The following is a 16,073-nucleotide window of genomic DNA, read 5'->3' on the forward strand; positions in this document are numbered from 1 at the left end:
CTTACATACTTTTGCTAATTTCCTTCCTTATCTCTGGCTTTCCCTTTCCTCTTGTTCCAGAAAACTCTTTCGATTTGGATATTCTCATACACTTTTTTTCTGGCAGATGTTCATGGAGGGAAGGTACTAATCATATTATGGTTAAGTAATAGATACTCACAATCACTGTAGAGCAGGAGTGCAGATTAGCCTTTCTGCTACACTTGTTGGCTGGAAAAATTGCTATATACTTGAGAGCTGTGTAACGCATTGGATGTTAGGGAGCAGCTTGGGTTGCTAAAGGTGCAGCAAAGGGCTTTGCTCTTTCCTCTCATATTTTTTTGTGTGTAAACCAAGAGAGGTTATTTAACCTCACTGTGCCATCATTTAACCTGCAGCGCTACTGTGCCCAAGTGACGTTGCTGTATTGAGGTTTAAGTCAAGCTAGTTCACTTCCCTGACTATTTCTGGCGATCCTGTCTGCCTGTGGGCTTTCCTATTGGGAAGCTGTTGCCAGAGGCCAGTGCAAGGAGGGGGAGTGGGGACATGCTTCCAGCTGTATAGCAACTGCAAGCTGCTGCCTCTGCAGCCTATGGGAGGACTCTGAAACGTATGAGACATACGTCTGGGGCTCTGGAAGCTTAAATCATCATGGTATGTAACAGGCTTAGAGATTTCTAGCATTAAGGGACTGAAAAACACAAAATGCTATAAATAAGCATAAATTTTTTCATTTGCTTTCTATTTCTGACTGATGGACATGGAGGAGGACTGTGAAAGGTCCATAAACATATCTGCTGCAGAAAAACTATTTTCCTCCTTCTCTGTACTTGTAAATTCCTATCTTAATCAGGTGGTTTTAAATCTGAGGTCACTACTGGACTTCTGTTATTCTGGGATTGGAAAACAGGTTAATCTAATTTCTGATTATTTTTATTCAGCACAGAATGCTGCCTAAAGATCACTGCAGTCCCACAGAAATAAAAGTAGAACACACACTAAGAATTTGGAACAGAAATGATATTTGCACCTTGCTCTCAAAAAGTATGCACAGCCTTCTTTTAACCGGCAGTTGAAGAATGTAAAAAGCAAGGTTACATGGCATCCAACAGAATATGAATGTGTGTGTTTTTTCCTTTCCTTAGTTTCTGCCACTTTCAGAAATCTTGCATGAAAGACAGTTGAGGACTTCGTTAACTAGCCAGTTCTAAGAGGGATGTATTTTCCAGTACATTAACAGTCTACTGTCAGCATTTTAGCAGTATGACCATTTTCTTTGGTCATTCGAAGCTAGAACTTTGAAACTTCATGCTCACGTTCACAGGAGGTAGCGTTAAGCAAGGATTTCATTTGTCTGGTCGTAGCCTCAGTTATTAGAAAGTCCATTCCTTATACTGACTACTCTTCTTTCCTTGAAAGGAAATAGAGAAAAAAATCATCTAGCTTAAGAAATGCAGAAAATGGAAAAATGGTCCCTAAGATTTTGTAAACTCCTGACTACTCTGGAAAATAGTTTCCTCCACTTCTGAAGAGTACTTTGCTGCATCAATCACAGAAGCAAGTGAATAAGCACTTTGAAATTACTTTGTCATTTCTGGCCTGCTTGAATAGCAAGTCATATTAAAAAACAATGCACTTTCAACCATGCTTTCTACATCATTCAACATCAGCCTTTTATGTAACACCAGCTATGATAGATCCTAGGTGGAAGCATTTATTTCCCCAGCATTTATGTAAAAGGAGAATATTTTCAATCCATTTTGAAGAGGAAGAATTTGGATATATGCAGCAAGGTTAAATTAAATCCCTATTAGCAGACTGAGAAGACACTTAGAACAGAGAAGGTAGCCCAGATGCATCAAAGCCCAATGCTGAGTCACCATAATACTAGTCTTCTACGTTGGTCAGTTCCTGTTGGCTGCTGAAGATGCATATGGGGAGCTGAATGCCCTCATGTCCACTGAACCTGGCCTTAGGGAAGCCACTCCTTCCTCCTGTGCACTACTGCACTGTGAGCCTTTCTGGATTTGACTGTTACAGTGGTTCCGTCTGCCCTCCCCAGCTGGTGATTTAGAGGAACTACGGTCTCAAGATTTTTTATTTAATCAAGGTAGCACAAAATAGGTGAGGCTCTCAGAAAGCATTCAGTGAACTTGAGAAATGTCTGCTGCCAGTTCTCTTGCCTGTTGCTTTTCCAGCAGTCTCTATCAGTTCATGTTGTGTCTGTCAGCCCCACACAGATGTCTTGAGTGCCCTGCATTATTTCAAATGGTACTGAGTGTCCCAAATGGACAACTGGATCTTTTCTCCATAGTTTAAATAGCTCTGCATTGTATTTTCTCAGTTATGTTGGAAGCTGCGATCTACCTCTGATTCCATAGGGGAGGCATTCCAGAATTCCTGAGAGGCGCCCAGAGAAGCATTGGTCTGTTGTACCATTTGCAAAGCCCCAATAGAGCAAAAATGTAGAACAAAATGGCAGCTTCTGTCTTTGCAAATCTGTTGTACTTTAGCTGTTCGGTTTTTCTTTTTAATGCATTTCAAGCAAGATTTATCAGAGATTTTCTTCTTTCTTAGAGTGTAAACTTTCTCATAAATGTCTGTCTCTCATGGCACTAATTTGACAAAATGCTGCAGTAAGTTTCATTTTGTCTCCAACTGTGCGAATGACTGCTGAGGAATAATTATGTATTGTAGCCTGAGCTCAGTGGAGCACTAAAGGCGGTAGTTTAGTAGTCTGTCTGCTCGGTTCTGCACTCCTGCACAAATCTCAGCTAATCTACATAAGTAATAAGTGAGGAGGCTTCCAGGAACCATACATGTTTGCCATTTCGAGCTTGTGCTAAATACTCCCCATTTTTAACACCTCACGTTACCAGAAAGGCAGCAGAAAGGTTATCAAGTTGTTCCTTAAGTCAAAAAAAGCATGTGTGAGAAAATGCCACTGGTAATGTTTGTCCAGAATGTAAAACATAGTACTGGAATAAGTCCTGTATTTTTCTTGGATTCTGACCAAAATAGAGCTGTCAACAAAAGAAAAGTGTGCAGCGTTAGAAGGGAAGAAGGCTTTGAAAAAATATTAGAGGCCCTCTTGTTTTCTTTTCCCAAATGCTGTTGTGTGAAAGAGTCTTTTTAGGCATATTTATAGACTGTGTGAGCTACTGGAAACTACCAGACTTTCACCTCTCAAAACACATATCACATTTTAAATTCCCAATGCTAAGAATTTAAAGAAGAGCTCTGTGATTAACATGCACCTTCTGGCTTGCTTTTTAGGTGAGTTTGGAGATGAATTGAACAATAGCTCTTTTAGGAATTTGGAAATGCAGAAGGAAAGATCTGCTTTTTCTGAAGCTCCATCTGTAAAGGACTGAGAATCCTTTCATTTTCAGTGCATTGTTCTCTCTCCTTTATAAAAATTCTCTGAATTGGGTAGTATTATCCCATTTGCCTAGATGAGGAGATTGAAGCCGAAATTGAGAGGCAAATTACCTACACTGCATAAGTGCACAGAGGATAATGAAAGACACCTCTGCTGACTGTTGCACCTACGAAGGAGAAGGTGATTTTTCTGAGTCTTTGAAAGATTCTCCCCAGTTGTCATGAGAAAAGATCTGGTCAGTGCAGCGAACCCTGTTTGGAATCCAAGAATCTCTGTCCCAGGCCCCAAATATGTTTTCTTACATGAGTCGCCCATAAAATTCTCAAGCCAATTATTTTCATTATTTGCTGGAGAAAGCCCAATACCAACAACCTTAGTAATACAGATTTTGGCTGTGTTGAAAAGGAGTCAGGCAACAGAAGAAATCAGGTAGCAGAAGGTGGTGAAGTTGCGTGGCCTTCGTGGAACAAGGTCACATTCTCTGATGGAGGTGGATTTAGACATTTATTTTCCAAGGTTTTTCTCAAACCAAAGCTCAAAGCGCCTTCTTCACTTTCTCTAAGTAGCTTAGAGAAAGTCTCAGTGAAGGTCAATAACTTGCTTCCAAGTGTGGGAAACTATCTCATAAGGCCAGTTTTGTAAAGAAGAAAACAGTGTTTGCCTTCCATACTGCTTAGATATATCGTTCAGCTGGTGCACAGTTTTGATCGTTTTTCTCAGTGAAAAATAGAAAGTTCTTTCTATTATTTTGCAAATAAATGGTGCACTCAGGATAGCAAGTAATTTTTTAAATTATTTTTATAAAATTTTTCACTGCAAAAACAGTAGGACATTCAGGTGGTTCATAGTTCTTGCCAACTTTAGGTTGAGAGGGTTTTGTGCCAGGCTTCTGCTTAGTTTGAATACTGCAGTAAGCTTAAATCTTGTCAGTTTGTCAGATGAGTGGTCTCACTGATTTGTGTGTGTGAACGCTGCAGGCTACAAGTAGGATTGCTGTCTTACAGAACCAGTTGCTCCCATTAGAGACTTTGACTGAATTGTGTCACCCTCCTCATTATCCATCCTGGAGAAAACTGAGTTCATCATGATCCTGAATTACGAGAATGAGCCTGAGCTTCATCAGTGCATGTTGGCTTCTGGAGGTGCTCGGGGCCTGCAAAGCTCTGATCAATGGCAGATGCTGGGAGAAATGATACTCCACACAGAGAGTGCTTCCTGCACTGCATCTCTTCCTCTGTATTCAAATAACAAATGCAGATATCTTTCTTCAGAAATACATACATTCCAATTTGGGAAACAATTTAGGTATTATATGTAGCTTTGCCACTTTGGATTCATCCCTGCTTAGGAAAGGGAATCAGGTTCCAAGAATGCTACAGAGGATACAAGGAAAGGAGAGGTGAATGCAAAAAAAAACAAGCAAACAAACAAACAAAAAAGGTGCTTGAAAATATGCTTTCAGCAAGTCCTGCTAGGAACAAGAGAAAAATAATACAATTGCAAAAATAGAAGGCACACGTTAGAGATCATTTAAATCAGTGTCAAGAATCATCCGCAAATATTTATTCCAAAGATTAGTACATAGTACTAATAATAATTAATAGTACAAAGAAAAGTACATTTTTTCAGGTGATGCTCGGTAAACTAGGCGAAAAAGAAGAAAAAAAAAAGAAAAAAAGTCACCTGTCACTTTATCTGTGACATTAAGGGCTTGATCTTGAAAAGGGCAAAGTTGCTTCACCTGACCAAAGTGGCTTAGATGTGGTTAAATGGAAAATTATTTTGTCAGCAGTCTAATCTCAAGGGTAGAACATAGAGGCAGTGTCACAGATGACGTTTTGACTTCAGGTGAGGATCAGGTAGCAGAAAAAATGAATTGCCCAGTGTGAAATCCTGGCTTCAGTGATTTAGATAGGAAAGCTATGCTGGTCAGGATTCTTCCTAGGAAACAGAATGTCTGTTGTGTAACAGGTTTTTATGTGTTTGTTGTTGAAGTTTTTTTCAGGTTCTTTTTTGTTAAGATTTTTCTTCTTTTCGTGTTTTAATAAGCCAAGACAACACTTGGCACTCATTCTGGTTTTATACTTGTTTTTAGATTATTGTACAAGTTTGTCAAAAAGCACAGAGTTATTTCTTGGCAAAATCAGGCCACTTTTCATTAGAAACAGCTCTCAAGGGATTAGTTTCTCTTTACTCCTCCCCTCCCTTCCCCCAGGATGCAGAGTGATTGTCTAACACTATTTCACTCTATTTATTTTTCATCATCGTGCAATTTTTATTTAATTAAGGTGCAGATTTGTTGGCAAAGTGTGTACATGGGATGGCTAGTGGTCTGCTTTAAAATTACATGGATATACAAAAGCTTTGCCTCAGCATATGCTGCTTTTCTGCAGTCCGGCTGAACTGCATGCTTCACAGTGAAGCCAGACCATTTCTTTGTGATGGAGTTTATTAATCCTAATCTTTTGATCACCAGCACATGGAGTATGCTCAGTCTTTGCTGAGATTCCTCCTAGATTTGGTTGTGTGTGGTTTGTGTGTCCAAGGCTGCATTTTTTTTGTACTTTGGGGAATGGATTTCAAAACCTCAGTGGAACCAAAGGGGCTGAAATGAGGGTATATTTCTGAGCAGGAGCACAAGGCAAGAAAGCAGGAGACCCGACATTTTTTTCTCTTTATTTAGCAGTAAAAGTGAAGAAATGGCTGCGGCTAAGCATGAGAATGAGGATGTATTCATTGATGCACAACTCCAGCAGACTTTGGCTGACTTGGATGAAGATTTAGAAGGTAGGGAACTGTAAAGCCTCAGAGGCATAAAAGACATAGGCACAGCCTGAAGAAACACAGACAAACTGCACTCTGAGACACCTTCATTTCTCACTAAGATCACTAGCAGCAACTCACAGATCTGAGTCAGAATGTGGTCCACCTGAAGTGGGTTCTTTCCCCTTGCTTCCTGGGCAGCCACTCTTTATACACCAGCACAAAATATTTTTCAACCTGCTTATCTGATTGTCATTGTATTTTGATGTCTGCTACCAGAAAGAGACGAACAACAGATTATGGACACATTTTGTGAGCTAAATTTGGTATTTACTTCAGTGAAGCTAAATCAGTAGTGAGTTTAGTTGTCTGTCATAAACAATACTCCTGTTGCTTATTTTATCATAGTGAAATGGAGAAGGGGGGACATTCTTGCAATCAATCCCTCCTCTTCATTAGCAGACGTGTTTTAAAGTTAAACGTTTAAAAATGTGAAAAGAAACAATAAGAAGAGATAAAATCTCACCACAAAGCAATATTGTGCTTCTCTTTATCCTACAGTAAATAAAAACATTTCATTATTAATAGTTCGTCATGAAATGATGTTCAATACTTTTTAAAAAATTTCCATCCTTATTTCAGAACTTTGGCAGTGTACTGAATTCCAGTTTAATTTCTTTGACACTGTCATTTCTTACATTCTGTGTTGTAACCCTTGATTTATACTAGCAAATCTGAGAGAGGAGTTAAGCTTCTTGCACAGTGAGGTTCCTGGAGTCATTGGTAATGAAGGAAAATGAAAGAATGGAGAAAAAAAAAAAATACAAGTACTGTTTCTTTGTTTGCTTGCTCAAGGAAATCCTTCAGCTGGGTTGTTATTACTAACCAGGTCTGGGAAACATAATTTGAAGTTGCTCACTGTTTCTCAGAAATGTTTCTCCTTTGGAGTCATGTGGTGAAATGTTTATCACTGAGAGAAGTTAGTCAAAGATAAGGTATGAACAATAGATTAAATTCTGCTTTCAGCTGCATTTGTATGTTTCCCACTGGCTGAAGAAGGACTGCAGGAATATTTTGGCTGATTCTAATCAGCAGCCAGACAATAAAAAGGACACAGATCTCTCCTTTTTTGTAATATAAATATATTCGTGCTAGTTTTAGTGGAACTAAAATATCTGATCTGGGTATGTTTGTATTAGCTGCTTGTGTAATTTAAAGTCATATTGCCTAAATATTGCCTGAATATAATACTACATGTGTTTTACAGCAATGGATGTTTTAAGTAACTCTGACTCTGAGCACATGGGTGAAGTGTTGAACCCACATGCAAGAAAAGTTGAGGTCCTCCACGATGTTGCTAGTTCTGTTCCAGTAACAGTCATAGATGATGCTCCAGAAGTTACCATCTATAACTCAGCTGGAAACCAAGAGACAAGGGGTTCACGGAATTCATCCGCTGACTCTGTTAATATGGGAAGCTTTACAAATAGAAACAACAATGCGGGTTCCTTTGATAAGGGACATGCCAATGGTGAATCTGCATGTATAGCCAAGTACCTAATACATCAGCAGCCGTCTGATAATGAGTTCAGTCACTTACCCGTGGAACAGAGGAGGGATATGTTTGAATCTCTCACATCCTCCTTTGAAAAAAGAAGTGAAAAGAATGTAAAAGTAGAAGCTCCGCCTAGACATGTTATGAAGTCTGAGGAGTGTAAATCAAAGCTGACTTCATCTTGCTCCAAGACTGCAACTGAAATCAATACAGCGAAAGAGAAAGTAAATCCATTTAATGAATGTAGTAAGAGGGAGAGACCTCTGAAAAAAAGTAAGTCAGAACTAGAAATCAAACGGCCACCTGCAAAAAAAATTGAAGTAGAAGAAGTTCCATCAACACCTCCATGGTGTCATCGTGCCCAGAAATTGGAAGCAAATTATGAACCCAAAATGGGTTTGACGACCTTCAAAGTTGTCCCTCCAAAACCTGAAGTAAAAAATTTTGATAGAGGACTTTCGATTTCCACTGGTGCCATTAAGATCGATGAACTAGGCAACCTTATCAACCCAAAGCCTGTTGTCAGTAAGAACATACCAGGTTCCTCTGCTGGTGAAAGTGAGGAAATTCCTCTTGGGAAAGTGAAGGCATTCTGGAGGTCAAGTTCTATGGAAAAACAAAGTGATGACTCTGCTGAGCATCTTGCTAAAAAGCCAGCAGTTACCACAAACTCTAAGTCCTTTGTTACAAAGCAAGAATGCAAACCCGTCTGTCCTGCAGCTTCAAAACCTGTAGCACCACAAACTGTTATTTCCCAGGTAGGTGAAAAACAGTCTGAGAATGAGAAGACTAAACCACCTCTTCCAGTTACACAGTCTCAGGTAAAACCATTAGTGGTCCCAGCCATTAATAAGGACAAGCCAGAGCTTCCATTTCTAAAGCCTCACAGGAGAACTTCCAGTCAGTATGTGGCCTCTGCCATTGCAAAACACATCAACCTACCCACCTTTAAGTCTGATTCTACAGATTTTCATGAGAAAGATGAAAATAAGCATGGGGCAGGAGAGGTTAAAACTTTAGCTGATGTTTCCCCCAAAAGGTGTATTATTGTGGCCAAATACAGCCCTGTGGAAACAGAATCAGCAGAAACAAGAGAAAAAATTTCAAGTATTTTTACTTGTAGTCAAAAGGCATCCCACAGATTCACACCTGGTGATAATTCTGGCATGGAAAACAAAGTAGTGAACATCAGGGCACCGAGTCAAGCAACTCCTGCTAGTTTCTATAAAAAGAATGCCAGTGTCCCACTTAGTAAATCCTCTTCAAAGGATAACAACAAAGCAGAAGATGATCACAGTTTAAACAGCAAACAAGGTACAGAAGAGAAAAAGATGCATCTTTTGTTTGAACAGAAAAGCGAGACTTTGCCCCGTAGTAATTCAGCCTCCTCTCTCAAGTCACCTGATCTCCAAGGAGCCTCACCCTCTTTCAGCTCATCTTTGCGTATTGCTAAATGGCCTCCTGCTGACAGCATGCAAGTTAGTTCCCTGAAAGCATCGCCCAAGTTCAATGGTGTGACAGCAAAGGCAGAATCAGAACAGAACGACAGATCTGATGATTCGGCTGCTAATGCTATTGGTGAATTGGATGTTAATGTGCAGACTAATATCTTCGGACCAAAGAAGAAGTTCAAACCTGTTGTCCAAAAACCAATTCCAAAAGATACATCGCTGCACAGTGCCCTAATGGAAGCTATTCAAACAGGAGGGGGAAAAGAGAAACTCAGAAAGGTAAAGTGGAGATTTTATTTAGCCTGTTCAGGTTGCAGAAACCTGTAGGCAGCCTCAGACACCAGAGGTTTTATAACTGGCACATCTGCAAGGAAGCTGCAGCATACATGGCACTTGAAAAATTTATAGTGGCAAAGTGCAGACCACACCAGTGGTTATTTTGCACGTCTTGTAAGTTACACAACACCATTCCTGCTGCCCTAGCTAAAAGAGGCAAAGGGGGAGAGAAACAACATGAAGGAGAGGTAATTGAGGTTAGTCGGGGAGCCTCGCCTGCATTTCAGTGTGTTATGTAAAAAAGGAACACACAGCACGCAGGAAACTTGTAAATACCTGCAAAAGAAAGAAGACACCAGTTTTTGTTAGTAGGCAATACCAGTTAGCCACTGATTTTATGCTCAGGGGATATGAGGCTGCATCTCTATGTGTGGCGTTGGTAACTGGGACCTACATGTATCCTTACATTCGGTGAGAGCTCAGGTTATAAAAGCAGGCACGTAGGCAGACAGACTGAGTAGTCCCCATAGCTTGCATTCCAGTGCAAGAGCTAAAAATATTTCTAATAACATTTCCAAAATATCTGTACGTAAACGTCTAATAACAGTATTCTTTTCATAATGTAGGTTTCAGACAGCGCACTAAATGGCAATCACAAGAAACCCTCATACAGTGAGCCAGAGAATGAGCGGTCAGCCCTACTAGCAGCAATTAGAGGTCACAGTGGCACTTCCAAGCTGAAAAAAGTAAGAAATCAACATGATAAATGATCTTCTAAGTGTGGTCTGTTCTTATCGACTGTTTCAAATAAACCTAGAGAAAATGCAAACTACGAGTTGTATTGGAAAGAGAAGAGTGTAGGGGGAAAGTGTTATGATGCAAGACCAGATCTGACTTAGACAGATAGCAGAGAGGGTCAGATTCCACCCTCTCTATAGAACTTAGCACTACCTCAAGTGGCGTGCTTTCAACTGAGAAAGAAGTGGAGAAATAATCCAAATGGATTATTGGGAATGTACACAGGAAATATCAAATGTTTATCGCTTTCACAGTTTAGGCGTTGTTTTTTGTATGTTAGGGGTATGCAGTTACTATATTTGCATTACCTTCTGTATACATCCAGTTCCAGTTACCTCATAACACTAGGACTTTTTCATGCATGCTGTTTATCTGTTAACTGATGCATGCAAGTTGTATGCAAGTAATTGATGGAAAATTTCACTACAGCAGAATGTTTCCTCCTATCTGAAAGATTTACCTAATTGTTAAAGCATCTCTTATCCCCAGTAGCCAAAGCCTGCATTGTTCTAGCCTCAGATTTCACTCAGTTACTAATCCAGCCAAGGACATGTATTGGCAAGGAGGTTCCCATTTCCCTCTTGCAATGACTAAGACCATTAGCACATATCCAGAGAGCTGGCACTAGGTAGAAAGTCTCCCTTGTCTCTGTTTGGGAATTATTTCCTCCCTCAGAGCAGTTCTGAATATCTTACTGCCCTTGTTTCAGTTAGGATGCAGCTTCCCTTGAACTTGGGAGCAGAACGTGCGGTGCTGCAGTCACCTTCGTGCACACAACTGCGCTCTGCGTTCATTAGGAATAAATGCAGATCTGTGTGAAAGAGGCTTTGACAGCGAAATGGTGTTGTATTGCCGCAGAGACTTTTTAGGATACTTTCTCCCTGCAGTTTTAAAGGAAGTTGCCTAGAAACCATGGGCTTCTTTTTCACAGTGTCACCTGTGCTAGATGAAGTACCATGTTTGTATGCATACAGGGCAGGATATAGATGTATACAGATGTACTGCGATTAAAGGGCTGTCCCTTCCATGACGTCTCAAATGTTCTTATCTGACATGACATTATTACCATGTATTTGTGTATGTGTATGTACAGTGAATAACAGAACATAGGGGCTCTGTGAGTTTGGATTATTTGATGAGAGATGAGTCCTTTTTTACTAGAGAAGATCTATGCCTTAATTTCATTGAAACAGAATGTTAATGCATCTATTTGAAAACCTCCTGTTTGGCACACGGTACTGAATTTCCTAATAATTGCCAAATCCTTATAATTACTAATAATTTATTGTGATTATTATTAGTAATGTTGTTAGTGGAAAAAATATTTGTTGAGGCAGTTGCTTAGTCTAAAAGATTACCTCCTTGCCTACATTATTTAAACTAGAACAAGTTTCCAGGTAAGTAATTCGTGCTGGAATTTTAGGTTCAGAAATTCTACAGAAAGACACGTGGAAGAGTAATCTATTGATTTTTTTTCTCCCCCAGTGCTTTTACACAATTCTCTTGTCTTACCTTTTTCTTTTTTTTTCTTTTTTCTTTTTTTTTCTTTTTTTTCTTTTTTTCAGTGTGAGTTGAAACTTTAATGTTACTTTTTCTCTGAAGCCAGGTCTGAAAGCTTCAAATCTAGAAGAGCATCTCTGTCATTCAAGATTATTTCTATGTAGGCCAGAATGTGAAAAGTAACAAGATTCCTGGGTGGCTGCAGCAACCTTAATATGTCTTCATGATTCCAAAACCCCTTGTGGTTCTTAGCAAATGAATTCCAAGTCCAACTCTCTGTCTGTTACCTTAAATGCCAAAAAGAGTTATAGGATGCTGGAGCTTGTGGTAAATAAAGATTGAGTTTCTGAGTCAGAGTCAATGCCAAATCCTTGATGCTTGTAATCAGCCCAGCTGAGTGATGTGAGTGAGTAGTAACAGATGTTCAGCTTCATGAGCAAACAAAAAGCTCTACGTGTTTTATGTCATTCAAGCAAAGTGAAATTAGGGTACTGAAATTAAAGTGCATCAAATGTCAAGTAATTACAGTTTAGTCATGCTTGGTATTAACTGTCTCCTTTCAACTGCATCACGAACAGATCTCCTCATTGGCCTCTGAAGAGCTCCAGAGTTTTAGGAATGCGGAACTGTCTTTACAGAAAGCAGAAGACCCTCAGGAAGAACAGCTCTCTATTCCACCTGCCCCTGCCCAGCCACCACCACCACCTCCCCCTCAGCTGTCAACAGCGACTTTTAAATTCTCTGCCACAACTACAGGTGACCCTGGAGAGGCGAGGCGAGCCCTGATGGAGGCCATTCGCTCTGGTGCTGGAGCAGCAAAGTTAAAAAAGGTAAATGCACTTTTATATTTCCTTGTGAATGAAAAAACTTGGTCTTTCTTGGCCTTGGAAACTGTTTACAAGCTGTTCTAGCCACGCATTTCATTCCGCCATCAGAAGAGCTGTGCATTCAGTGTTTTCGCTGAGTCGAAGACTGAGAGTGTTTTTCAAACCTTTGAACAGGTATTAAAATGCACTGTTAATGCTAAAACATGCCTGTGTTTATACACAACCATATGAACCACATGAGCAGCCAATTCTTTTTAAAGAGCATGAATATCACTTCAGAAAGTATTTCCATGCTCTTTTCTGTTGTTGTGAATATGAGACAATACTGCATGTCCTTCAGACTAGGAGAATTTTAAAAAGATCAGATATGAGACCCTAAAGCAAATGTAGAGGTAAATATTCTATCCTAACTTCAGTTATGTGTAGGTTTTGATTTCCATAGGATCTGTCAGTAAAACCTGTGGGTTCCTTTTAGTATCAATCTGAACTTTATTAATTGGATGCCTGTATGTATCAGTTCTGTGGCCCATCGTGGGTTACTCTACTCCCAGATGGCTAAATGATCTGCTGCTCTGGTGTGATTTTTTGAGGTAAGTTCACATACCTCTTTGACCAAAATTTGCTCTTCCTAATCTTGAGTTATATTTCTGGGTGAGGAGAAGTAGATCAGCTGTTCTCAGTTGAGTTATCTCAGTATCTTACTGCAGTATCAAAGAATGGACTTTGATCCACAGACTTCAGGGAATGCACTGAAACAGATGCTGTTTTCCCAACACGTCATTTGGCTAATGACAACCAGAAGTTGTAAATATACTTTAACCTTGCTCACTTGTCCCCTTCAAGTAATTCAGAAAATGTGATCAAATTTTAACAGTAAAAAGTCTATCTAATGAAATCTTGTTTCTGATAAATCAGAAATTCCACAGAATCATCCAAAAAAGTATACATTCATTTTACTTTCAGGGAAGTTCACATCAGCATGCAAACAGAAGTCTGAATGTGCAGTTATTGTCTATGTGGAAAGATGTATTGATACTATGCATACTAGTAGAAGACGACAAATTATGAAGAACTGCTACTCTAGATCAGGCCTTTGATTCCATACTTCACTAGCTTACAGAAGAGAAAAAGAAATTTGGACATTCAAGAATACTTCATGCTGTTGTTTCATTTCTAGATCCTTCCAAATTCCTGGTTTGTCCAACTGCATAACTCTGAGGGAACCCAACTCTGAGGGGACCTATACCAGTACTCATTTAAACAGGCCTTTATTATATCCTTGGGGATTTATTTTGAAACAGTTGGATGGCCCTTGCAGACCATGAAAGTGATCTAGATATACTAATGTATTCCGCTAAATGCTGTGCCTGTCTTTTTCTATTTTCAAGACAGAGTACTTTTTTTTGTAGTTTCGACACTGAGGTGACAGAAGAGTGCATCTCTTACTGGGTAGATCTTTTATGAAAATAAAAGAGAGGAGCATTTTGTACAAAACAAAGTAAGGTGGTCGTCTTATTGTGCTGTCCTTCATGTATTGGATATGCAAGCTAACTCCTAAGTATATGCTAAAGGCATCGTATCACTTTGACATCTGAAATTTCATGCCCTTGATCAGTGATAAAAGTAAAATTCAGATTTCTCGAAGAGCTTGCATCCACTGTGTATTACAATCTCTCCTAGCTTGCTGTGTTAAGTGAGAGCTAAATTCTGATTTTTTCTTTGCAGTAAGGCAATTTGTGATAGCAAAAGTTGAATTGGTAGAAGCATGTGTCTGCATATCAGGGTTTTCTTTTCTTCCTTCCTAGCTGAAGAATGTATCTCCAAGGAGCACTGAGTTGTTGACAGAGGGTGGCTGGCAGGTAGTTTTGCACCAGGGCTGAGGCAAACTTTTTTCTGTGTTTAGCCTTACGTGTCCATTATCTCTGATGCCATGATTTGGAGGTATGAGTACAGGGCCATTTTTGGCTTTGCTTTCTAGAAGGTTTTGGTTTCAGCAGCTAGACAGCAGACTTGGTCGTTCCATTCTGTAATTTGTCTGTTTCTCCTTCATTGTCTTCTTGAAATTTTATGGAACAGGGGCTTCTGATGGTGAAGTCATTCATTTAGCTAATATTGTGGGGGAACTGAGACTAAGAACTGTGTTGCTTAGTAATGTATGACTCAGTTTGGCCTTATTTATAAGGGGTTATTTGCAGTGGAAGTAGATCAAACAGAGCTGTCAGGAGAACTAAACATAAAAAGCAACCAATTGCATAGATAAGGAGCATCCCAACAAAAATTTGAGCTCTATTAATATCTGTGAAAAGGCAACTCCTCCACTCCACCCTTGATTACACAGCTGTTCACTAAAGTCATGAACTTTAAGGTTAAAAGATCCACTGTGCAGGAAGGGAGGAGAGAAATTGGTGTAGGCTGATGTTGCCTTGCTCAGAGTCAGAGTCTGCACCACACCGGCTGTAATTGGGTCACCCAAAACAAACCAGAGCAAAAACAGGTACTTGTGGAAAATGCCAAGTGTGGATAAGATAATATGTGCATAGGTTCCCTGGCCATTCCTTAATTGATTTCTTGGAGTATTTTGCCTGCTTTGGCTAATAAATCATACTTTGTTTTGGAGAAATGGCTTCTGTTTTATTGCACACTGTTGCTGTCCACAGAGTCCTAAAGGAAAATTCTTGTGGATGCCAAGCCCAGTTGGGTCTCCTCTGGAAAATGGTTCATCCCAATGCAGTGCAGTTCAGAGAGATGCCAGAAAGGGGGGTTAGATTTCATATCCTACCCAAACATCTTCACCTCTATTCTGTGCTATTGAAGGGTGATGAAATTACCAAGCTGGAAAAGACTTTACAAGATGCAGGAAGTAACCTTTTTCTTCAATTTCCAACTTGCTTAGCACACCCAAAGTGCAATAGCAAATCATGGAGATGGCGTGAAGCAGAGACAGCAACCAGGATGGCTAATATAGAGCTTTTGGCTGTTAGTCGACTTCAGAAGTAAAGGGGTCTCACTAGCAAGGAGCCTGCTTTCTAGCCATGCAGTCTGGCTCCTGTACAAAGGATGATCAGTTGATCTGAGAAATAAACAACTGATCTGAGACCAAATTTTGGCTAATTCTATTAGTCAGGTCATAGAGCTGTACCATCTGAGTTTCTGCTGTTAAATATGAACTAATGTTTTCCTTTATCATATTAAGGAACTTTTCTCATGGTTTCATATAATTAAGATCCTTCTGATTAATTTTTGCACTTTCTATTTCTGTCTTAGAAAATGCAACATAATCTGGCTAGATTTCTGCAATTCCTTATAACATTACATGTATATTTTTGTCTGTGTAACCTGCCTTGGGATTTACTATGATTATCTGTGGAAAAAAACACAACTACACATGCAAATAACCTGTTAGACGTCTAGCTGTAGGTATAGTTGCAGCACAAGCCCATGCAGGATGAAAAATTTTACCCAACAAAGAGAAGTTACAAAAGTTGCTCATGCTACATTATGCCATCTACTCATATTAGAGGAATACTTGAGGGATTTGGTAG

At 39.6% G+C, this 16,073-nt stretch overlaps 1 protein-coding gene across 1 annotated transcript in view; it reads left to right on the top strand.

Annotated features, from left to right (window-relative positions):
- The window catches only part of COBL (cordon-bleu WH2 repeat protein), a gene marked incomplete at both ends in the record, with an annotated part of 147,503 nt that extends 131,975 nt beyond the window's left edge, over window positions 1–15,528 (top strand). The window contains 5 exons of the mRNA XM_079533895.1: window positions 6,045–6,148; window positions 7,392–9,409; window positions 10,033–10,152; window positions 12,283–12,534; window positions 15,346–15,528. Coding sequence (XP_079390021.1) covers window positions 6,045–6,148; window positions 7,392–9,409; window positions 10,033–10,152; window positions 12,283–12,534; window positions 15,346–15,528 — 2,677 coding nt within the window. The remainder of the gene's footprint in view (window positions 1–6,044; window positions 6,149–7,391; window positions 9,410–10,032; window positions 10,153–12,282; window positions 12,535–15,345) is intronic.
- Window positions 15,529–16,073: the final 545 nt, after the last annotated feature.

Source organism: Tetrao urogallus (assembly GCF_951394365.1).
Source record: "Tetrao urogallus genome assembly, chromosome: 3".
Taxonomy (NCBI): Eukaryota; Metazoa; Chordata; class Aves; order Galliformes; family Phasianidae; genus Tetrao; species Tetrao urogallus.